Raw genomic sequence first — 26248 nt, forward strand, 5'->3', positions numbered from 1 at the left:
TAGAACCGTATTCATTCTGCACAAAACTAGACACCAAGCAGAGAAGTTCACATTACCGGAACCCTTAAAAATATTTGTCAACACTACAAAAAGGTATTCAGAAAGACCTTCCTAACAGATACATTTCAAACACAATGCACTCAGATGCTTAAAAATAAATCCTTTCGTTTTTATCTTTTACGTTTTAATATACTCTAGAATATCCTCTTTCAATAAACTTTTTGTCTTGTATAAACAGATTGCTCTAAGACACTGAAAAACTTTTAAAGCTCATATTTTACAAGTTCATATAATGCAGAGATGTTGTGGAATCTCCGTCCATCCTTAAAGATACTCAAAACTCAACTGGACAAGACCCTGAGCAACATGATCTGGCTTTGAAGTTAACTGTGCTGAGCAGCAGATTGGGCTGGACAATCTACAGAAGCTTCTTCCTACTTAAATTGTTCAGTGACTCTAACCCCCTCCAAAACTAACCGAAAAGAAGCTGCAGCATGTAAGTGAAAAGCATTACAACTCATTTCTTACCAAAATCTGCTGCTTTTACCTATGAGGGATATTGAGCAGGAAGGCATTTCTCCAACTCCAGATCTACATTTAATTGTCTCTTAAAAGATGTCAGAACAGCAACATTAATTGAGGCGGAGAAAATTAGTGAGCATGGACCAAAGCTGTGTTACTGCTCCTGTTGGTTTCTAGTCCCGCTTCTTGAAGAACCAAGTCTACCAAGAAAAACCCAGGGAAAAGCTGACAGCAAGAACGTCATGGTCACGACTTATTTAGTAGGTAGTGGTGTTTTCCTGGCTCCCTCTTCGACCTCCATCTGGTGAGGCTGCCCTCCAAGGTTACAGGAGGGCAGTCAAGCCAAGCACCAACACTTCAGAGTGAAAGCCCCGATCACCAGAAGTCAATAATGAGCAAATCTCTCTCTTTCCAGGTCTAAATGCTAATTCCTCTGGCATCAGATGCTACCTGTCACTGTTCAAAAGCAGGTGATGTGTGAAGTACCCATCTACTCAATGCAATGCTCATCATAAGGAGAACATTTCTCATTTACAATCTTTGCACATTAACCTCTGGTAATAGACTATTCATATATAACCAATCTGGCATAAGCATTGAAGTTGTAGATGTTTATTTTTGTTTGTTCTAGCACACTATTTTTTTTTTCTTTTGAGGATTCTTCAGCACCTTTAATAAGTGATTTACAAATGGGCTGCTACAGAGCTATGGCTAGGAGCTGCTGTACAACACTTCTCTCAAATAGCATCTGGCCTTCTATGCAGAGGAAAACAATTTTCACTCATGCTTACACACTTACTATGCACTATACAGACACTCGAAACAAAAGTTTAAGTTCAGAACTCAACTTTTAGAGTATACAAATAAAAAAATTAAATCAGGTGTTTTTTATCACTGATGTTTTTTATTATTGCATTTAGTCAGCAAAACAAAACCAATGCTTATTACTTTTTGACTTCATAAGCAAATATTTATTCCCCAATGCCACGGGATTTCACAAGCAAACACTGCAGGAAAATATTTAATACATAAATTATGTTCCCAAAGATATTTTTCAGTTTGCTAACTTTCTTTTAATTATGAAACTGCTTAAGGTTATCACTGTTTTATTTTTAAAAACAAGCAGAGTCTACAACTTCGATCCAAGTTCTTAACTGTGTCCTTTTAAATGTTTGTACTACCTAAGCATCTAAAAATACAACAGAGTTACACAGGTTTTAGAATACAAGGTCAAACCACCACATTTTCAAGTGCTGCACACTGCCTCTGGCAGAAACCATTAACCAGAATTTCAGAAAATACAATACCCATAATGCACCTAACTAGTTTTGTAGAGTTTTTCTCTGCACTTCACAAGAACAATCCTGCCATCAACAAGTCTAAACTACTGCAGGTAACACAGTTAGGCATTACAGAAAGTTCTTAGTCTTTAACAAGAGCACTCTTCATCAATAAAAATGTCAAAGCCAAATCATTTTTGCTTCTTTCTTCTACTTGATCATATCAACTTGGAAATTCCCTGTGCTACAAATTACCACTTCTAATCCTTCTCCTATACAGCAGAGTCCCTTTTCCTTTACAGGGAAGGTCAAGGTGAAATCCTTGTGATGTATAGCTAAAGCCCCATGGTTCCCTATTTGCCAAGCCCTCCAGACAAGAAAACTAGTGCATATGAATCAAATAGAAGCAACACTAATGCATTAATGACTGACATGTGGCAGAGACACAGACACACAGATGCAGCTTGACATTAATGGAGAGATTTGCCTGTGGTCATGCACATAGAAGGGGGGGAAAAAAAAGACCCACCTGCCTCATGTTTTAACCTGAGTATGAAATCAAATGTCAGACAAGATTAATTAGATGCCTAGAGTTTTATTCTTTTCCGTTGATAGAAAAAGCACATTTCCATAATGTGAGGAAGCATTTATGTGGATAGCAAATCAGGCTGACATTGAAGGAAGGTTTACTTTATTGTGAATGCTAGCTGTGTGGTGCTTGTCAGTGCAATTACTTTCTACTCAAGTGGTTTGCTTTTTAACATTTTATTATCTTAACAATAAAAACCCTGGAAGCAATAATTATTTATTATGCTAATTCTTTAGCTTTTTTTATTATTAATTTCTGCCAGACCATTAAGACTTGCTGTTTTCCAGAAATAAACCAGATTTATTAATATTCAGCCAATTAAAAAAAAAAAGCAAAAACAATCTCTGTTCCAGTAATTAGTTACTAACCAGTCAATTTGTACACTTATCAGCTTCCCCATACGTTCTATTTTCATTCATTCAATACCCAACATTTCTAACATCATCCTGATTTAAACCAACTTCAAAACACAAAGTCCACTGCAGCACTTTTTATAAATGATGATTTAAGCAGTCAGAGAGGCAGCAAGGCTTTAGACCACTCTGAAAATGCACTATACTCAAGGACTGCATTTTAATTATGGAAACCTTTTAGAACATCCCTGTTTTATTAACAGTAAGTGAAAGACTATAAACAAGGCTTCAGTATGCACCACTTCTTCTCAATCCTGCCTAAAGCCCTCAAGGGGAAACAGCTTCAGTGTGCTTTCATTTCTCCCCCCAAGCATTCTCATCTCTGAATGCCTCTTCTCACCAGCTTTAAAATTCATTTAATATAACAACCACACAGATATGCTTTTTTCTTCCTTTTTTTTTTTTTTTTTAACTATACAAGTGTTCCCTCCTTTAGGAATAAACACCAAGGCCACAGCTCTCAAACTCCCACAGCATAAATGTAATATAGGAGGCCATAAGCAAGCCAAAGTAGAAAAGCACTGCAACTAAATGTACCTTGAAAAGTTCTTAGTCTGCAATGCTTTCATAAAGCTTCATGTCCATGCACAAACTGTCCGACATTTCATGTAGCAACAGTGGTAGTAATCCCTGGAAAACTTCTAGAACAAATTCCCTAGCTCAAAGCTTAGTTCCCCTGAGCTGGTACAGCACTAGCTTTTCCATGGCAAGGATGCAACGCTTCAAGGTTTGCCACGGTGGCTCTCCCAGCTTCCACATACAACACCAACCCCCGTGCTGCCACGCAGAGAAGCGGAGCCAGGTTTCTCCATCACTCTCTGCTTCTGAAACAGCTTTCTCCTGTACCTCCCACTGGGAGATTCTGCCCGTGGCAACAGAAAGTTCGCTATTAATATGTAATATATCCCACAATTAGCACTGTAAAGCAGGTAGTTATCTCGGAACTGTCCTCCCATCTCCTCCCTCATAATAACAAAACTTTATTTACAGGGAAAAAATAAAAAACCCACACAATTTATTCAAAGCTCCAGCTATTTGTTCCTGACTTGAATCATTGGTGTGCCATTGCTGACTGCATGGGCACAACCTAACAGGGGACCGATAATTTGCTCTTTAAGAACCTGTAAGTCTCCTTCTTCTCAGAAACCTACAATCCAAACCAGACAGCTGTGCTGCTCCCACCGTTGAAGGAAGAGATGTAGAAAGCATGAGGGTATCAAAAGAGAGAAGGTAGGAACATGAAGTAAACTCTTGCTATAGAGCAGTAGCAGAAAGAAGCCATCTTTGCTGAAGTGGATGTTCTGTAAAAAGAATAAGTTGTAGATGGAGAAACTTTTGCCCAAAACGGATGTCAAAACTTAAGCCCGGCTCTAGGTTACCAAGGAGGGACCATCCTGATCAAGATTAATGGGCACATGGTTACCAAGTTCAGGACAAATTTTCTTAGAAATATGACTCCTTGTTATGGAAGTGCCCTTCCTCTCATGTACTCTTCCACCATCATTAGCTGCTTGAGGGTTCAAAGGGCATATTTACTGAAATTCATATTCTGAAATTTTATTTCTACCCCAGCTCATTAAGTAGAGAAAGTCATCACAAGAAGCACACACGTAGAACTACACAGACACCCTCGTGACCACCAAACTCTCCAGCTATTCCATATCTGTAGCTCCTGTGGCCCTCTGCTATTTACTGGAACCTACTTTGCTGCCAGCCTCAAAAAGCCGAAACACAGAAGCAAAAACTACAGTGGAGGTAGTTTATCACAGTTATCAGATTATTATCAGATCAGGCACCATGTCTGAAATGCTTTGATGAGCACCAAAGAGAATATAAAAAAATCAAAACACTGCCACTCGAAGACACAAGATCCATATTCCATTCTCCATATTCAGGAGATATAACTATACATTCAAGCATAGAAGTTCTCCAAAATGAATTCATAGACCACTTAAGTGTTTAAATCGGTAGTTGCAGTTGAAAAGGAAGCTGTTATACACAATACTACCATCCCAAACAATACAGAGCATGACTCAATGTTCTGCTTTCTGTTGTACTACCTCCAATAAAGGACACTTGTACTTAATAGTGATAATGCTGACCCTTCTGATTTGCTCTTCCCATTCTCTATGGGAACCTGGCCTACACTAAGAAAATAACCACAGGAATGCTACTGATGTTCTGTTAGCACTTCTCATCCTAAGTGAAAAAACCCATCAAATCCCACAAATAAATAAAGCCAATCAAGGCCAGACTAAGAAAATTACCAAGATTATTTAACAAAAATCAGAGTAGAAAGATACACCTCATAAGGTACTTTTTAAGCACAGAGGGTAGAGATGGAGGAGAAGACAGCAAGTAGGCAGGGATGTGGATATAGAGGGTCATGGCAGCCTAGTCTGTGCTTTCCTGCTCAGACACACCTAAACTATCAGATACAGCATCTGCCTACAAACCAGTGTCAACACAAGGAAACAGACAACATAACCAATTTCCTGGGAAACATCCACCAGTGGCTCACCTGACAGAAAGCAAGGCCAGGGGTGTGGGGTGTTTGTGAAATCCTTTCTTACAACAGACCAGAGCTCTCAGGATGGGCACACAGTAATTCGCTTGCCTTTTTTAAATATATCCACAGCATATTGCTTTAGCCCCTCCCAGGACATCAGGTGAAGCCTGTAAAGTTTATAACATCAGTTTAGCCTTCCTAAGTAAGTATGTGCCTCAATGACCTGCATTATTCTCTTCTACAGACAGAGCAGCCCGATTTGGTACAATCATCACATTCCTATCCACGCCTCTGACAAAGTGTGCAAAATTCTTCAGGAAGTTCTGTCATTCCTGGATCTCAAAGTTATTTTATCTGCAAACCTAAGCCAGTACAAGTCGCATTTGTTACCAAAAGATAGGCAGGTAAATTGTTTCAGCATGATTGCCCCCCTTCAGCAGAGATTTATAATATAATGCTCTTAAGCTTTGGTCTCAAGAAACATTGCATTTGAATAAGTAAATGCTAGATTTTATTTTTTTTTTTTTTTAACCGTACAACAACTCTTAAAAACTACTCACCTAACAAAATACTTTAAAAGGCATGATATCATAATCACTTTGGGAGCTACACAGAAACCCCTAAAAAATACAGGCTTCTACAGACACACCTGAAGACAATTAGCTTTTGGCAATGACTTCTGGCTGCTCAACTCAAAGTAACATACTAAATATAAAGCGTGTAGGTTGAGAGAACCAGTACACATGCAACAGAACTTTGCAGAAACCTCTGAATTTTTTCTCTCAGGACAGACACCAAATTTTTTGTCAATATGCTCTACAAAGTATATTACTAGACGTGATGCAGAAATAGAAAAAGCTCTTTAAGAATATAGGATGATGTGACACAATCTGTATATCCTATTATTTTAATTTATTGTACACGCATTTCAAATAGCATTAATTTACAACAGTAAAAAGCAAACAACTAAGTACATACAGGACCCTGATAGCTTCAAGTGTAAAATACGAATTGTTTCTCACAACAGCTTAGAATGCTGTTGTGTATAAAGTGTATAGAGTAAAACTTGATACCATGGTAATTCTATCTCATGTACACACAGGAAATGTATGGAGTAGCCATGAATATTTTCTCTTCAAGAAAATGAATTTCCATAGGTGCAACATTCCTGTATCAAAGGTGCAATAGTTCACAGCCATCTTCCACATCAACATAAAAAATTATTGCGAGTGATGTCAAAATCCATTAGGCCCCACTTTGTTTGTTTATCACTGATACCACCGCAGGCAATCAGCTACATCTCCAACCAGGCTGCACTAGCAGGCTGACTCCATAGCAAAGTAAGAGTGAGGAGCATGAATCACCTCAGAAAATAGTCTCAGTTGACCCAGCTCGATTTGCACAGAAAACAGATGAGGAGTGCTCATGAAATCTCACAGCACAGCTGAGCAACAGGGGAAGTATCCTCCATCTCCAGGTGGGTCATGAACATCTTCGGAAATAAAAATCTAACTCTAGTGATTTGTGGAAGTGTCCATCTACCTGAACTTCTCACAGGAATATACCTCTATCAAACTCATTATCCTGCTACACAACTGCAGCCATTTTAAAGCTTTTGCACGAATTCAACAATTCCCATGTAGCTGAACCTCCGCACAGTGTATGTATGTACACAAGATGAGAGTAACCCTTTTGTATTCCAAATCACAGCCCCACCTCAGCTAAACACAGAATCTCATTGCTTTCAGGTCACTGAGATGCCACTTGGAAATCCTCACCCACTCTCAGAGTCACCCTGCTTTCCAAATTTCATATTCTGTCAATACTGTAGAAGGCAGCAAAAGAAATCAGTTGCCGTCTCGGAGCTACGCAGCTCTGAAGAAAAGATGCCAGTAAAATTTGCTCCTGTCATTAGAGGAGACAGAACCCAACCAGTATTCATCTTCCCAAAGCTCTGTGATCTAATTCCACACAAAAGGCTTAATAAGGTTTAGACTCATAATACAATTAGTAATTTAGCTCACAAATTAGACTATCTATTAACACTCCAGCAGAGACATCAGCCATATGAGGATTAAGAAGGAATCTTCTGCTTTCAATACGGATGGGAGAACTTGAATCCTTTAACAGACTACGTCAGCTTCTGCACAAGAGAACATATATTGCATTGCACAGATGCTGTGAGCGTGACCAGCATTCTGCTCATATATTGAACTTTCATTAGTAGGAACGATGTTAATAATTTGCACAGTAAGTACAGAGTGCAAACTTTCAAATTCATCTTAAAGTACAATTTTAACTGGTCAAAATATGTACTGGTAGAACAGAATGCACTGCATATGCATTTAAATGCATTAGAAGTGCACACAAAAACATGGGTCAAAATTAACATGTCAACATGGACAAACCACAGGTTTACCCAAGGTATGGATATTATAAAACACTTAACTGCAGGATTTGAATAAAAAGCAACTATTTTCCAAATCTTTGCATACAATTTTTGTTCTGAATCTATTAAAAAGCAAAGTAGACGTAATGAAATATTCTGCATTATCATGTCCCCATAAACAGTGCTCAAAAGATTTAGAAAAGAGCTCATACCTCTAGCATACTACTTAATGACACTTTGTCCACACAGAAAATAATTCCAGATGAATTTTCAGAGGCAGGCTGAGTGGGTAAAAAATACTTATTACCAAGGAACTAAAACTTAAATTGCTGTATCTGAAAAGTGCTGTTCCAATTCCTAGAAAGTTGTAACTACATTTCCACAAAAATGCTGATATTAGTGTGTTCATGCTGACTTGTATTAACACCTGATTTACTTGCAATTATTATGTCAACAGGAGCTTTTTGTAATTATTTTCATAGTATGTCCCAAACAGACTGCATTTACCTTTAGGTTTTGAGTTTGTGTGTGTATAAATAGTGCCAGTATTACTAATTATTTTTAGCTTGAAAAGCAAACAAACAAACAAAAATCTTCATCAGTTTACTTCACACTCTAGTAAAAACTATTCACACCCAGATAATATTATGAATAACGTCCATCTGGTCTGAAATCTAGATCTGGCCACAGTATCTCATTCTCCACTAGCACTGCCTGCTGTTCTATCAAGCATTCAGTGTGATTGCACTCAGTGCAAAGTAAGACTTAAACTTACTCGCTTACAGTACTTACTCATAAGCACATGCTTTGCTGGCACGTGTGCTAGCATGTGTATGGAACCATTTTGACCTAATTTGTCTCAAGAAAAAAAAAAATAAACAAATTCGTTATGGCTATGAATACTACTCAGTCATTAATTGTATCCCCAAGCTTCTGTCATAGCTCTCCCAGATGCTCTGGAGCTTTCCCAAAATGTGTACATAGATCTCCAAACCATGAGGGCAACAGAGTGGCCCCTGGCACCACAGGACATCCTCATCAGCCCAGTCTCAGCTCAGCCACAGCTGCCCAAGGGACGGAGGTGGCAGAGGAAGGAACAAATTATTTGTGGAACGTGGTGACGAGGAGCAGACACGAACAGACAAAAGAAGGTGGAGAGAGCACAGGAGGTGGCAGGTAACCAACATATTCTTAAAGACAGCCGGTGGTTAACAGCTTTGTTAAATACCTATGTTATTTGCTGTGGAATAGATGGTACTAAAGTGCAATTTTAGACGGAACTGAGAGCATGTAAGAACCCTCCCTCTTCCTCTGCACAAAATTCCAGAGTACACAGCTCTAGCAGATTACTATAATTGGCCAATTCTTTCTTTTATTGCTAGACCACTGTGTAGAGTCAAAGCACTGAAATCATGTGAATGGGACTGCTGGTGAATGTCACATATTCGCACAATGCCAGTTCCAAGCATACAGATCTGATTTTTTTTTTTTTGCAATTCTGCTCCCAAAGGTCCAGAAATATACATCATCTAATTCTGGCATACAAGCCAGAATTAATTTTTCACTGCTGCAAATCTAGCATGACACTGCAGTTTGTGAGAACTTTAACAGAGCCAGCCCTGGAAAAGTGCTATTTCTCACTCACAGCGAGTCAGTGGTTCCCAAACTGTGGTTTGCAAAATTCCTGTGATCCACCCACTACCAGCACTGATTTGAAGCAAACAAGACTGTCAGATACTATTTCACTGAGGCACATTTACTGTGGACCAATTCAGGAAGCCGCGAATTTACATTCATTTTGAAACTGAGATGTTAAAAATTACGGACAGTTTTCATTACAAAGTCTTTGTGTTTCGGCTAAACATCAGAAACTGATTCCGTTTTTGCAATGAACACAACAGAACCAGTAGCCAAGCAATAACTCCTCAAACACAAGCTTCCATGTTGCAGCCTGAATTGCAACCTGTCGCATGTAACAAAAACCTCCAAGTAGTTTCTGGCTGATGCCAGAATGAGTCCACAGCCTTTTTCTGTTTCCATTTGTCACAAAGTCTTAACAGGTATTTTCCAAAATAAGAATTTAGACTTCCAAAGACTGTATCTGTTTCTCTGTAGAAATCAGAGAAAGAATTTCAAATGTAGCAGACAACACATGCACAATTTTTGTTCCTTAATTCCCCTTGAAGCAACCTTGGCAATACAACTAGACCAAGCCAAGCCAAGTCTTTATCTGAACTTCTCAGTCTGAACATATCCCAGGCTTCACCCTTACTCCCAACTCAGAATAACTATCTGCACTTCAAGACTCCCAAGTCCACCATATGACACAGGAAGATGCAGGTGAATGATGCTGAAGTGCACATTGAGTAATGGGTCTGCCAGTGAATCAACATCTGTGGTTGAAAACCAAACAGAAGCAGCTGAGGAATATTATTCTTAAGGGATTATTTCCACATCGTCTGCCTGCATGGATAATCTTATGCTAGATACTGGGCTACAACATGAAGAGCACTTTGAGGGTTTAAGTTCACACCTTCTTGTGGTTGTGTAAAGTTTTTAATGGGGGTAACATTTAACTCCCCAATATTCAGGATGCAAAGACGTAACAGATTCTAGTTGACAAACTGACCTTTTGTTAAGCAATTGTACATGTAAAGATGCAGCTCTGAAGCTTCTGCAAGACTCGTTTGAAAACCCCAATCCATGTCTGCTGCTGCAGAGGCCAGCTCTTTATTTGTCAAGAGTATATTTTAACTTGTCTTGGGCTCCTGGGCCCTACACAATTTCAATGCCTATTTGTTCTAAAGGGTGTGTGCTTGTCTCAAACACTCAAATAAATTAAGCAGTCAAACTCCAGTGTTTTCCAAATTCCCCAAATGAAAATGCTAGGCTAAGTCACTCTTACTAGCCTAAATTTATGTATACAATCCTAACAAATCTTAAAGTAAAAATAAATAAAACACACCTCATGAACTTTATATGTGGTCTTCAATCCATGTGCTTTGCTGTCACTATAAACAGAAGGCAGTAATGTTGGGCAATATACAGGCTTCCATTTCCCATCTTCAACCTCCAAGGTTTTAAATAAATATTAACTTTAATTGTGTTTTGGTTTTGTTGGTTTCCCGTGACACTCACAGACCTAACCCCAAAAGGCTGCGTTCATATTTAGAAAGCTGCATATGTTTTCTCCTGAGCTAAAGCTGAATCAAGATGACAGCTCTCAGATACAGTAAAGAGGGCATCAACTGCACAGTGCCTTAAAATTATCACTGGGACAACAATTTATCTCATGCAACTGAGAAATTACTCCAGTAGTAGCTGTCTCTGCAGAAGTTAAAAACAGCGTTAGTCATGTATTACGTAAAGTGCTCATATTAAAGTGTTGAATGCAGTGCTTTGTAAAACAATCTTCATCAACTCTGCAGAATTCAGAAAAGGTAACATTAAAGGAAGAAAGGCTATAGGACTTCTCAGTCATTAACAGAAGAACTATCCCATGGCTCTTGGAAATGTCCACAATTGTCTCTATCTCCTAAACATGTGACAGTATTTAAGCACATTGTGCAGTTTCTAGGGAAAACTGCAGTTACAGCTGGTGACAAGTAACTACCGTAGATTTTCTCTAAATATGTTGGGATGTTCTGAATTGTCACCTTTTTTACCCCTTTTATTTTGTAATGGAAATTTAGCGAATTTCTCAAACGTAAAAAAAAAGAAAAAAAAAATAATCCTACTAGTCAAAACTAAACAAAAAAAGTCCATGAAAAGAACAGAAAAGCCTGATCATGAAGATCCTCACCCATGCCACCGTCGAATGCCAGATCACAGACCTAAATCTGGGTCTCCCATACCTACGCAGGAGTTCCGATCACAGAGCAACTGATGATCACAACAGGAGATAAAATATATATCTGTCTTTTTCATGCTGTGCACCAGTGGTATGATTCATGTCAGGCTACGTCATCCCAACGCGGAATGTGAAAAATCTCCAGGTTCAGAAAGTTCCACTGAGAGATAATTTCCTCATTAAGATTATGACGTGTCTTAGAACAGTTAAGTAAAAGAGATCTAACACTATCAAAGTAGTAATAACTTCTAAAAATTGTAATCATCAGAACATTGTTGATCCTGAATTATACTGGCTGATCAAAACATCAGAGTGACTATAACAAATTATATATATTCCTATACAGACTTGCAAACAGTGTCAAACCCTGAAACAAATACATTTCCTCGCAATTTTCTACCAAGACTGGGAGCACACTTTGAACAGGCCATAGAGTTGTTGGGAAATGTCAGACTTCTCACAGCAATTTTATTTAATAGAAGGATGGAAGAAGGAACAGGTAATAATGTTTTGATTTGTTTTTTTTTTCCCCAAACAAAACAAATATACCAATCACATAAGAAAAGAGAGCAACTCTACCAAACAACTAGAGTTGTTACATCTGATCTGGGGCCTCACACAGTTCACTGAGATGGCGACTGACTTTCGTATTTGTTTTCAACTGTTGCCTGAACTGTTTGCTAAAGCAGTCAAAAGCCACAAACGTGAAAAAAGCACAAGTGAGATGAACGGGAGCTTCTATGCATGTAGAGGACAATGGGAAACCCTTGAGGAAACCTCAGCCTCTGCTTGGGATATAACCTGGTAATATTCTTTTTTGTCTACATACCCTCAGAAACTATGTAGACTTGATAACCAAAACTTCAAGATGTGCATGTAGATGACCACCTTTTGGTCATAAATTACTGTATGAGCCATAGTAGAATTACTAAACATCAGTTCCCAAAACAAGGAACTGTTTGACCTTAGAGGGAACAGATTGAGAGGGGAAAAAAAATACACCTCCCCTGCAACCACCTCTGATATGAGTATACCATAAAAAATGCTGAAGTCTGCTGGGAGGTAATAACTCAACTTCTTAAGACACAGACATACAAACTAGTGCATAGATTACAAGTATATATACAAGTATAAAAGTGAACAGGTCATGGATGGAAATTACTCCATCTAGTCTATATTCACCCAGAAAACCAAAAGTGAAAAGGCCCTCTATTCATTTACCTGTAAGAACAACTTCATTATGAAAATCTCAAGTCATTATTGGTCTACTATCCATTCACCTGAAGGTGCAAAGGAACTCCTATAATATCCTCCTCAATCTTATGTTAGAATCTCATCAGCACAACTAAACAGTTTTTTCATCTAATCAGCCTGCCTTTATGCACTACACAATTAAAACAAAGGGCTGCAGACAAAAGTATTTTATCTGTCACGTTAGCTGCAAAAATTAGAAGTCTAAACAAGATATGATTTTAGAGTTAGGGATAGAAAAGGCAACAGGATTCAAGGCAATAAAGCACAATCCTTCTGAAAACTTCCCCAAAATAACTGTGCCATAAACCTAAAAAACAAACAAACAAACAAAACCCACCAAACAAACCTACCCTGCTTCAATACAAACATGTGATGCTCTATTTCATTCTACTAGAAGATGAAGAGTTAAAGTAATTAGCTGTTACTTATTCCAGAGCAAAATAATTTCTTATGATTAACAAAACAGTGTGTAAAAGATATTTATAATAGCTTAACACTGAAGAAGATTAAAGAAAGAACAAAAACAACACAAACACAAAAAAGAAGAGGGGGAAAAAAACTAGCCAATCTACCCCTCAAAAAACCCTACTGTAACCAAAAATTACTGCTCTCTAAATCAGGGCAGATTGGGGTTGGGGAGAGGACCAAAACATACTCATAACCAAGCAAAATGTTGGTTTTACACCATTCCACAGAAAAAAAATTAAAACCAATTAACGTCATTACACTTGATCATATGTGTAAGGATAATCAACTATTGCTATGTAAAGCTGTCAGAAGACACATTCGAGCCTTGAATATATTATTAAAGATAAACATATTCAAAACTAAGATGACAAAAATAAGGACATGTGAATAATCATAAGCCCATTTATGTTTTCCATATGTAATTAAGCTCCTTTAGGACTTTAGCTTTTTTTCTAGAACATCTCTTCCAGCAAGGTTCATCTCTTACACTTCCAGAAAATGATAGTTATGCCTGCCTTCCCACCTTTCCCCCCAAACACCCTCATTCTAACCTGTTTTCAGAACTCTTCCCTGCTGATACTGCCCTGGTTTGTCCGAACAAACGTGGTCATTACTTTATTTCCTACTGTTGCTCCTTATGTGGCAAAGGGTCACTGTGGAGTCAGATGCTTCTGCCTCAGATATTTTCCCATTCCCTGCAGCTCCTGGGCATATTTTTTAGAGGCATAAATACACCTTTACTTTTACTGCTATTATTCTCAGAAATCTGGGCACAAAAATATCTTTCCTTCATTTTTAAAGCATATATGGGAGACTTAGCATCTGTACCTCCTCGTAACATTAACGTAAGTCACATGGCTTAAAAACCAAAACAACACATTATTCCAAAATCAGTGCAGAATTCCGCTGACAGTAACATCATTTCTAAAAATACTTATTTTGAATGGAATAGAAAGCTTCTTAATAGGTTCTAAGAAGACATACACTTAGTTTTTATTTAAGACAAGGATCAATCAAGATGGTTAAGATATGGCCTTATCTGATCTCTATAGCAATTACGCTTGCATTTAAAACAGTAGGAAAGTATTAATAACTTCTTTGTAATTTCATGCACTTTATTATGTATTTTTATTGTATTAGAGCATTCGTTCATCCTTCTCTTGAATACTAACACTGATACTGAAATCAGCCTTTTTCAAAGTAATCAAAAGTTCATTTGTATTATAATCAAACCGGTGCAAACAAGCCACCAATAGATTAAATTTCTCTAGGTCACAAAAATCCATCATATATTTTCACACCTCCCCAGCTCCAAACACACCTACACTCTCAAAAAAGCCCGGCTTAGAGTTAGTGGATTTAGAGATGCAGCTACACCTAGTGATCAGCAGCAGATCACAGCAGGCAGAACTCATGAAGACGCTGCAAAAAATCTGCAAGTATGTGAACGTTGTGGGGTGAATAAAGCGAGACAGGAAAATTTATTGCCTTTTTTTCTTTCTTTATAAACATATGACCACATGCTACAAACTGGTTTTGTTTTCCTGAAATCCTTTTTAATATGTTGATAACATTACATATCAAATCAGAAATACGAATCTGGAAGTTATCAGCAAAATCAAATGAAACAATCAAATGAAATTAAGAGCACTCTCAGGTTTTCCTAGAGAAACTGAGCAGATGTAAGATAATTCATCAGCCTTCAGACATCAATCAACAAACCATTTGTACCTGGGAAAATTTTCAGAACTATTTCTTTACATAAGTGCCGTACGTGTAAGCTGAAAGGCTCCAAAGTGCCCGTCATTTTCTGTGGAAACACCTTTAAAACCTAGTGATGTAGTGACCACAAATACGTGTGTGACAGTGATACTAACAAGCTTTAAACACCCTCCCAAAAAGGCTCTGCCTTTAGCATAAAGCTGCAACATGTGAAACACAGGACCAGTTCCCAGGTTCTGACCCCCCAATATCACGGGGCTATCAAGTCCACTCTTCTCATCTTCCCCTTGCTGGATCCGACAACGCAAACTGAACTGATCATCTCAGCAGTGATGTGTAAAACTGACCTGGCCACTTGCAACTGGGCTGTTTGACACGTTCGCTGGCCGTCTGTGTGTACGAGTGAGCGCACATCAAAAATAAACATCCTCCACATTTTTTCAGGTCGGATCCAGATGACATTAGCCAGGCGGAGTTCAGAAGCTTACTTGCTCCATCCTAACATGTTTTATGATTTGCCTGAGGATTTGGTCTCTCTATCTGTCAATCTAGCAACTTCTATGAGCACTAAATATATTATTTTTTTCATAAATTACATGCCGCTATATTGTTTCAGGACACTGTGATTTGTTTTCCTCATGGATTCTGATGACTGCTAAATCGTGAGACCAAGTAAACATCACAGGATTTTTCCCACTCCCCCCCGCCCCGTGTTAATACACCCTTGCAATATTTTTGTAGGATTTATTTTTAATTTCTGATGAGGTTTCATTACTAACTTTTCACACCAGAGCAAGGCCAGAATAGCTAAATAAAATAAATTTAAAAATTCAACCCACATACCCACCACACAGTTTCTTTTTTGGCAAACTGTGCCACTTCGAAAGCCCAGACTCTCAATTTCACCTGAAGCATTCTGAAGTACATGCCAGTTTACAGGGGAACATAAGCTTTATTGCATCTAACTGTCAATTTTTTTTTCTTAAAAAGACATACCTAGAAGCTGATTCTTCAACATGCTTCCATTATTTTCCTGGACTATTCTAAATATGAATACTCTCAGGCGTAAAACACAAGTCATTCACCTGACCACTTGACAGCAAGAAGTTTGGTTTGAGAATATTCCCTCACAGCTCTCACTCTTTAACAAGGCCTAGTCCATGCTATGAACTTTAACTGGAATAGTTTTGTTGATAATCTGACAGCTGTGTCAGCCACTAATACAGCTGCAGTTTCACAGGTATATGTGCAGGAATATGGACTTTATGGATGGGAGGAGAGGAGGGAAAGCAGGTGGGATGAGCAATACGTGCAAAAGCAGAATATGTTAAAATGAGATATAACCACACTTGGAGCTCCTTGCTGGTAAAATGATAAGAACAGCTATTAAAGGCTTCCAAACAAAGATCCTGAATACTCTGAGAAATCTCTTTAACACAGTTAATTATACCAGAAACTTTTTATTTTCTATACATTGCTCTGATTGCCAGGAGCTTCATTTCAGCTTTGATAGGACCTATGAAGACTTAACCTATATTCTTTCTTTCATCTTCCCTCTCTGCAGTCGCCAAACATCAACATCATCACAGTAAGTTTCAACTTCAGCATGTCAAACTTCTTCCTTACATCTGTTTTTGGAAAACGCAATTCTTGTTTTTAGCGTGCCTACATCCAAAAATTAAATAGATGAATACAAGGCACAACACATATTCAGAACGCAAGTTTTTGTATTTTTAGTCTATGAAGTAGCTTGAGGACTCGTATTCTCTGTATAAAACCTTTACTAGTCACTAGAAGAGTAATTTTCAATTTTTGTACAGCACTTTTCCTCCTGTTCTTCTCATAATTGCCACTAGTCTGGGTGCAAAGCTCCCTACAAATGGCTTCCTACAAGCACTTTTAGTCAGTCCGTCCATCCACACACATCTCTTTCACCGCAATAGGTTTCATCCCTTCTCAGAGAAAAACTAAAACTTAAAATGCCTTTTCTAACTCTCCACATTTCTATGTTTGACCTAAATCCCTTACAGGAGCAGATTGCTTTCCCTGGCCTGAATGATCTACCATGGAGATGGAAGAAGGAACGCGGTGGAGTCAGGTGGCATTTCGTAGGGCAGGAACACCTCGTTTCAGGAACTTCTGTAATGGCAGCATCCAGTGTTTGCATGTGCCCACTTAATAACATTTATGTTAAAATTATAAACAAAAAACAGCTTAAATTCAAATTCTGGAAACCATTTGCTTCTTGAACTGATGAATCCTGAATTTTAGATTCTGTAGTTAAGGACTCGGAGAAAAATCTCATTGTTATTAACTGTTAAGCTGCTTTCAAAAGATTACTTGAAAGCTTCCAGGCCTTAAAAAGCCAAGATCTGATCTTTCAGTAAGATTATTTTCTAAATAAGACACTCAAATAAAACAATAGCTGATGATAATGTTAGAACCCATGTTAGAACCAATCAGTCATTTTAGAAAAGGGTAAAAATAAAAATAGAACTATAAAAGCCAAAGATTACCTAACTCACCCACTGCTATTCTTTGCTCAGAACATGTGTGGAGTTGGTTTTGTTTCTTTCTCCTTTGTTTGTTTTTAAACTTTTTATAGGTTAGTTAGTCATAGAACTCCCATCTGCAACAAGGAACAGCTATTACAAAAGATAACTATCCAACTCAAGGACAGATTTTTCTGTAAGCTAATTTCTGTGAAACGGATGCATCAAGCTTTTAACAAAAGCAACAGCAATTTTTTCCCTCAAGCAAAAATGACTCCTAGGCACACACTTCAAATGGTGAAGTACAAAAACGGAAATTTCATTATTTTGTTCCGAGTGCCCAGAATCAATATTAAAAAAAGTCTGTAGGCACATCTTCATAAATAATCTTTACAATCAATATTTAACATACATGCACATATGCATACACAGGGTGAAAGCCGGACAGATTCTGCATCCCGTGACATTCTTTGCAATTTCACTGAAGTGTGTAAATTGCAGCCTCTGTTATTCTGGACTTGGGAAGGGTTGGAATCACACCTTTTGAATAACAGTCTGCATAGATCATTTCTGAACTGTTTGTGTTTTATATTGCAGCTCTTCCCACAGCGTGCAGCAATGGAAATGAATACAACAGATACAAATTTAACACTAATGTGGGATTGTTCTTCAGCAACATGAACAGCACTCAAATGTTGTCCCTAATAAGAGTATCAGCATATCGCACACACGCATCATTTAAACATCCAGGAGAATAAGAGTTGCCCCAGCTTAACTTTAGGCAAGAAGTAAGACAGTTCGCCCAGGTCAGCAATGAGTTGTGGATTTATCTTAACAAAGCGAGAGCTCTCACTGAAGTCTGGACACTAGACTTCCAATATTAATGAGTTATAGGACTAATATACATGAGTTCAGCTCCATAATTCACTACAGAGCATAGCTTCATCCTAACATGACTGTATGGAAAAGATTTCATCATTGTTATATATCACCTCAGTACAAAACATTTTTCTGCTCAGGGATCTTCTGTCTCATCTGCAACAAAAATGCTGGCGAGAAATTAGGGGAAACGCAGCTGCATATACAAAAAGTCCCTGAAACCTAATGTAAAACCAGAATTTTTTCATTTTAAAAAAGTTTAAAAACAGACCACCAATTCCTATCCATAAAACTTGCTTTAGCTACAGTGCTGCATAGAAGTAACGTGTAATATACACAATATAAACTATTCTGCAGCCTGAGCAACAAGGAAAGTCAAAACTATTGCTTCCCACCAGATCAAAACACACTTTGCATGAACTGAAGACCAGATGTCTTCAATTTAACGTGCCTTTCAGTTGCACTAACTTCATGTTAGGAACAAAACAAACAAACAAAAAAAAAGTGAAGTTACTCTTCACAGTGAAGCACGCAGAACTATTTCACAACCCAAATTTCTGTCTAAAATTATGGGTTTCTTCAACATATAAATAGGACAGGGGTGCAGGCAGAGGACTGGCGACCAAGATAACCATACGCAGCTCTAGGACTTCAGGGAACAGAGAAAGGCCGCTGATGGAGCACTTCTTCATGGGATGAGAACCCTGACACCCCGCAGACGCAGGCAGCCTCTGCCCTGCCCTCCCAGGTGAGGATTTTGGGGGGCTGCAGAAAACGAGGGGCCAAGGCTTTACCTCCGGCTCTGCCAGCATCTCACAGCCGCACCTACGGGCAGCGCGAAACACGGGGAGCTCCGGGGGCGAGCGATAAGGAACCGGCGGACAGGGCGGCGGGAGACCCTCCGGGGCGCACCGCAAGTTCTCCTTCCCCCGTCGCCAGCTCCGGCCCCGGGGCCCCGGCGGCGGCTCACCTCGCCCCTCCGCCTCCCGCGCCGGGGCAGAGGGAAACTTTCGGGAAGTCGACGGCGGAGAAACGCCGGAGGGAAGCCGAGTCACGCCCGCCCGTCCGTCCAGCCCTGCCCTCCGGCTGCCCGAGCCCCGCCAGCCGCTCGCCCTTCGCCTCAGCGCCCGTCGGGGCACAGAGGCAAAAACCCAAGGGCATCCCGGCACCGCTGCCGCCTCCTCCGGACACTTTCCCCCCCACACACCATGTACGCACCGGCTCCCAAGTGTCAGCCCCGCCAGAGGGACGGGGAGAGAAAAAAATAAAATAATCTAAACCAAAACCCAACCGACTCCGAAATCGCAGCCCTTCCCCTCCGCCGCCTCCGCCCGCGCGAGGGCTGCCCGACCCCGGGGCAGGCGAGGCGACTCCTTACCTGTGAACGTCTGCGCTCCCGCTGCCAGCAAAAGTCCGGCCAAAGTAACCAGGCAAGTTCCAACTTTCCCCATATTTCCACCCCTTCCTGCTCCGGATCCAGCAAAGTGCCAAAGTGTTTGCCAAAGTAGGAGGTGCCCCTCTCGCCCCCCTCCAGTCAGTGGGGCAGACAGGGAGGGGGGAGCCGGACTCCCCCACTTGGTGCCCCGCAGGCTGTTTTCCCGTCCTCGCCTTCTCTTAGCTTCTAGAGGCAAGGAAAGAGGGGTGCGAAGTGTCCGGGGGCTGGCTGCCTGCCTTCCTCCGGCCGCACCGCTGCCCTCGCCCCAGGGTCCGCACCGCCTTCCCGCTCGGACGCCCCACGCCTTCCGCCTCCCCCGGTACTCGGGGGTGGGGACGGGACACCCTTAATCCCGGATTCTCTTCGCCTGGCGCCGCCGTTAGTCCCGGTTTAGCTCGGCTCCCTGACTGACTCGCGGTCCCCCCCGGCAGGCAGGCAGGCTAAAGGGAGCGCGGAAAGTCACGCCCAGCCGCCGGCGCCGCCGCTCTCCCCCGCTAGAGGGCGAGGCGGCGCGGGCCGGCAGCGGCGGGGCGCGCACAGCGCTCCGCGTACGGCCGTGCCTGCGGAGCCGGAGCGCTGGAGTCTGCCTCCCGCCTCCCTCCCACTGCCCCGTCTCTGACCCGACAGCGGTTTTGTTTGCAGAGGAGGTGGCTGCGTGCCTGGCAGGACGATGTCGAAAGTTCCCGGACAGCGGGGGAGAGAAGGGGAAACCAAGATAAAAGAAAAATCTCAACCAAGCGGCTCGGTAACTTTGTCGCAGGCCGGTCCCGGCGAGAGCCGCAGGCGCGGGAATTTGGGGCCGCCTTGGCTACCTGTCCCCCCGGTACGGGGCCCAGCAGGAGCGGCTGTCGCCGCCCCTAGCAGCCCTGCCCCGGGGCAGCCGCCCGGCTCTCCCCGCGCCCCCGCCCCCCGCCCTGGCGCTGCTCCGCGGCACCGGGACGGGGAAGGATAAATACAAGAGAGAGGGAAAGCGCTGGCTTTTCATAATCGTTTTGTTTTTTACAGGCAAGCTGGAGTCTGTCGGAAGAACTAGTTCGAGGCCACAACTCAATCCGCCGCGAAAAGCCTGGGAGCCCTGCCCTCACAGCGAAAGGCTGATGATACTAAAAGGAAATTAAGATGTAAATGGATTTCTGCGGGCTGGCGACGAGCGGCACCGTGTTGTAAATAAATTGCTTCTCATTCGTGTGCTTGCTAATACAACTGGAGCGCCTTGCCCAGCCCTCAGCTCCAGGCACCCCTCGCCACTCTGGAGCGTTTCGGGGCGGCTGGGGAGCGCGGGAGGGGGTCAGGGAGCGCTGGGCATCGCCAGTCCCGCTCAAAGCAGGGTCGCAGCTTTTATTCCAGTGGGTGAAGAATGACGTCATGAACTGGCAGGATTAGGTAGTGAATGATGGAAGTAAAATCACGTTAAAATAACATTTACCTTTGGTTATTAGCAGTCTGTGACTTCTGGCATTTATCTCTATGTCACATATGAAATACAGCTGCTTGATGATCTTTTTGTCTTTGGGGCTTGGGCTCCTGGTGTCCAAGACACTGCGAGGATGTGTTTGTTGGTTTTAAACCAGTTCTTTCTAAATTAGACTTGTGGTGGTGGAAGTATTTTTGTTGGCTATCACTTTCAATTAAAGCTTTCTTTTTATTTCAAGTGAAAGCGTGGCCAACTTTAATGCATACTTATTCCCAGTGGGTTACAAATAAAACGGTAAAAACAAGAATCTAGATAACACTGCAATTAAGGGTTTGAGCTGGCAAACTCGAATATATGAGCTCAGGTTCTAGGTTCTCATTTTTTCCCAGCACAGATCCTCTGTTTTCTATGCTACTCAGTTGGCTAGACCCTCGTTTCAATCAAGTCTTCACCCATCCCCCCCATGGAAGTGTGAGTTGCAACATGTCAATGATTTGTGCACATTTTGGATTATTTTTACCTATAATACATCATCGTCAAAGTTAGGCACACAGCTGTATCATTTCCAGTGATCGCCCAACCGTGCTGTTGTCAGGACACTGTTCTATTATCTTTTTGTGGTGCGTTTTTTTATGTGATGCAATCTTCATGAAGGGACATGAACTTTTAGATGTGTGGGGGTAAGGCAGCTACCTCAAAAGTTAACGCAAGGGGGCAGAACAGCATTAATTGTTGTGTTTCTTGACGTCAGACTTTTTATTTTGAATTGTGATCACTCTCTTCGTCTGTTACTTGTCTGGAAATTCCCAGCCTTCTCGAAAAAAGTTCTTAGTTCCCCAAAGCCTTGGTAAGCTAGGCTTATGTTGCAATACAAATTCTATTTTTTTTTAAATTTTATTTTACATTTTTTTTCCTGGTCTCATAATTTATCCAAATTTCCTGTACTTTAAATGCTGCAGTTATAGCTTCTAAAAATTAGAAACTATAGCTAGTCTTGAAAGTGCTACCTTTGGAACTACAAAACTGATAACAAAAAACCTTCTCATCAGTAATTTAACTTACAGTAAATTTAACTTTAAAATGCGCCTTCTAGTAGATCTGTCACTAAAAATCCAGAAATGAACAGTTAAACCAATGCTTATGCTAATAAACTCTCTAGGTTCACAATGTCCAGAGACACATAAAATTGTATTTCTGATCAGCCAATGTCAATCCTACCACAGTGCAATAAATTATCATATTCAGACATAATCATAACTCTCAACTTCATCTTTGTTACAGGGCATAAAAAATTCCACGCCAAATCCACAGCTATCTGGTGTTAGCTTGGTGAAGGTGAAATAGGAAGTCACTAAGTTCTATGGGTTACAGAAGGGAACGTAAGAGTGTTTGGTCACAGTTGTAGTAGGAGTAAGGGTAAAGTGTTTGAGTGTCAAAGATGTAACCATTCTGCTTTAATTACAGTAAATCTAAGAAAGGGTTAAGTTCTGGGCAATAGCTAAACCAACAAGAACAAAAGAAAACACAGGTCATGCATGGCTGATTGGGATTTGTTAGTTGTGTTTTAGTACTGGAGCAGAGCCTGTATTTAAACAGTTCAGAAACACTACCAAAAAAAACCCAAAAAAAACTAGAGCATCAAGAAAACACTGGACAAAACCCACAGGTTCACTAGTGGTTCGATTCCAAGAGTGCCTTCAAGAGAGTTCATTAAGGGCTAAGCTGTGGCTGGAAAGGGGGTTGGAAGCATCTGCCAAGGAAAAAAAAGACTTTGTTGATTGTTTCTTACTGACAAACAGATACTTTGCATCTGTTCTTTAAGTGGATCACCTAGGCTTAGGAACATAGAAGATCACAAATATCACAAATTTAATCACTCTTCCTGAAACGAGTCAAAGAATGAGACAATAAAATGTGAAATAGAGAGAAAAAGAAATCTGGAATTTGTCATAACTATTTTCTAGATTTTAATGTACATCCATAGCAAATGCTCACAAACAGGATACATAGTAAAGTTTTTCTTTTATTTTTAAATGTGGAATTTGTATATATCCCACTGGGAGAAAATTAAACAACCTGATGATACTTTATGAATAACTACAGTTTTTATTACACAAACTTCACTGGCTCAGCTGCCCTCTCCCTGTTAATAATTATTTTGCAGATCCATTTCCAGTATTCCAGATCTATGAGCTACTTCTGACAAAAGATTTTTGACAATTCCAGACTAATCAAGAACTGTATTACTGGCTAGAAAGGTTCGAGGTCCTAATGCTTATCATAATGTGGAAACAGAAATACTTGATCCATGTCAAGGAAAAGTTCTTATAAGTGTATGTATATGCTTAACAATTACATATATGCTGTGTTTATCTATTTTGCTGTTAACTTTCCTTTAAGGTGCTAATGATATTCACAATGCCATTGTTTCTGTATTACTGGCACAATAACAAGTAAACACATCTCAAATTCCATAAGGCATCAAGGCCATCATCCTGCATAATCCATAGCATGAAGTCATCCTTCCTATAATGATCCAAAGCAGGAAGGCTCTCCTGCTCATGTTACAGCACAAATAGAAACATGAAGACTCGTATTCAAATATTGGAGGAAGGGCCAAACATCCTGCCTTTTTTTGACCTCTGACAATGCTGATTAAGTGGCCAAGAATTTGGGCTCCACTGGCTGTCACCTGATCTTTTGGATCAGTAGCAGTTAACGTGACTCTCACTGCTCAAAGCTATTTTTTTGCACAATAAAGCAGTTGGACAGTATCATCTTCACTAGCTCATTCCATCTTGTTCTAAAGCTCAGGCAGACGAGTTTCATGAATCTTTCAATGACACTACTGTTTAAATAGGATGAAAAAGTAATTTTCTTCACAGGAGAGGGGCACATTTTCTTAGTTAAGTACAGCTAATAAGTAAAAGGAAGATATGCTTTGTTAGAAGAAAGACAGACAATTATTCCAATTTTCTCTTTTTATCAAGGCTACTTCTCTACCACAGTGAAATTCCAGAGCCAATCCTTGGTCAGGAGGACCACTCAAGAAAAATCACATCATCTCTATAGGTCGAGGGAGAATATGCCAAACCTGAAAGGTTTTTTTCCATTTGTTAGTCTTCTTCAGTACAGAATAACATCTTATCCTTTGCCAATGTTCACTTATCTTTAGGTAGCATTATGTTGTCACCCAGATTTTTACTGATACTCTTAACCTTTTCACTCCTGACTTATTGTAAAAAGCTCCAAAAAGAAAAAGTCTATCTATGTGCCAGGATTTATTGATTGCATTATACTCAATTATGTTCTGTTTCATAAAGTTTAATATATCTGTACCCACAGATGCTGTAAAGGTTTCATTTGTTACTGAAGAGCTATTTCAGTGGTGAATGTAGTGTTCTGAATAAATCTTCTAGCATTTCTTAACAAAGACAGGTGTTGCCCCCCTTTCCCCCCCCCTTTTTTTTTTGAGGTGTAGGGTGAGGTTATAATAGTGTCCTTAAAAGATCACGTCCACTCCATACCCCGTCTTTCCTTGCCTCCAAGGAACAGAAAAATCCTTGGAATCTAAGGTCAGTCTAAACCAGCTGCAAAAGTTGCTGCATACAAATTGTTCCATCTTGAGTAGAGGCTCATCATCTTCCTTGCTTATTGCTGCCAGGGCTTGCTGGCACTGGAACTGATCCCTGGTCATTCATTTGGCACTGAGTTGCGCTAATCACAACTGTGGCTGCTCCCTATCAGATGGTGTCATGTGTAATACAACCGCCTGCTTTATTTATTTTTTTTCCTGGTACTAATGATTTGTGCAAGCAACAATAACGATCCGTTTTGTACCAAGGACAACTTGTCTTATTCACTTGATCACCCTGAAGTTTGGTGGTAATAAAAACCAAAGTCCTGTTTTGTTTCCAAGTGTTAAAAGTAAACAAATAAAAGAATAAAGTGAGGAAATGCTACATGGCCACTCCTGGCCTTGATATTAAGCCGTAGTTTGGACTTGAGAGAGAAAAGACATCCAGATCTTTGAAAACTAAAAAAATAAAATAAAAATAAAAAAGAAACCAACATTTAAAACACTACGGAGAAGCAAGCTTTAATTGGAAATTGTTGAAATACAAGTGAGAAAAAGGTCGGAAGTATCCAAGGAAAACAGGGAAGGACGTTTGAGATCTGAATGTCAAGGGGAAATGAAGAGCAACAAATGACACTGTGCAGAGATGGTTACTGCTAGTTCAAGCCCAAGAACAGACAGATGCATTGTGGAAGAACATCTATTTCATAATCTCACACTTTGCTATAATAAGATGGATAAGACAGAATGTTGCCTAGGCAGGTAGAAGCATGTAAACTCATAAAAAATTTAACTCTATATACAATGCTGTCTCTTCTGCTGGAAGCAAAATTTTTGATTCCATGATCAACAGTCTCCTTCTACCCACACGTGATTTGTATGGAGAAGAAAAAACACATACCTTATACTAGGTTGTGTTTGAGGCATTTTGATGTCTTCAAGCCAAATCCCATCTTGTCTTCTGGTCACCAGCATTTCATTAGAAAACTATAGCATTTAACAATCTACAAAGACAAAACCATTGTGGCTTTGAACTCTACTCTTAAAAATATTTTATTCCTGTATAATATATGTGGGAATGAGAACTCTTCAAACTTGAGCTTTCTGTGAGGGAACAGAATGGGTCAGCTACTTCCTAAAGGATGGGGAGCCAGGGGCTGAGTGCAGTAAGACCTCCCAGCAGGAGAGGGAGCAGGGTTCTCATCACCAGCCCCACCAAGGTAATGAGGCAGGTCCAAGATGATGCTAGGAGGACAATCTACAGGTCAGGACTAGGATCCTGTTCGGTGATCACCAAGCAGGTCTACAGTGATAAGACAGGTCCAAGATCAAGCCTAGAAGTCAACCCATGGGTTGGGGCCTGGGTGAACAGGGCCAGACACATAGAGACCAGTATTACTACAGCATAGCTCAAGTAGATCCTGAAGGCCTCAGGATGCACTGAAATGGGGCTTC

The 26248-nt window shown here is 40.4% G+C and overlaps 1 protein-coding gene and 1 long non-coding RNA gene across 19 annotated transcripts in view; one reads left to right on the forward strand and one right to left on the reverse strand.

Moving 5' to 3' along the window:
- Window positions 1-20263, reverse strand: part of PTPRM (protein tyrosine phosphatase receptor type M) — a 471207-nt gene extending 450944 nt beyond the window's left edge. For 10 of the 18 annotated variants that reach the window (XM_065053179.1, XM_065053178.1, XM_065053173.1 and 7 more), the window contains exon 1: window positions 19746-20263. In XM_065053179.1, coding sequence (XP_064909251.1) covers window positions 19746-19818 — 73 coding nt within the window. In that variant the 5' untranslated portion in view covers window positions 19819-20263. The remainder of the gene's footprint in view (window positions 1-19745) is intronic. The other 8 variants (XM_013371756.3, XM_065053181.1, XM_021283697.2 and 5 more) reach the window with 3 other exon arrangements.
- A 60-nt stretch (window positions 20264-20323) lies between these two features.
- LOC110356803 (uncharacterized) lies at window positions 20324-22467 on the forward strand. Its single transcript, XR_010470451.1, has 2 exons — window positions 20324-20547; window positions 20808-22467. It is a non-coding gene; the product is annotated as an uncharacterized LOC110356803 (long non-coding RNA).
- The last annotated feature ends 3781 nt before the right edge of the window (window positions 22468-26248 follow it).

Source organism: Columba livia, chromosome 2 (genome assembly GCF_036013475.1).
Source record: "Columba livia isolate bColLiv1 breed racing homer chromosome 2, bColLiv1.pat.W.v2, whole genome shotgun sequence".
Lineage (NCBI taxonomy): Eukaryota > Metazoa > Chordata > Aves > Columbiformes > Columbidae > Columba > Columba livia.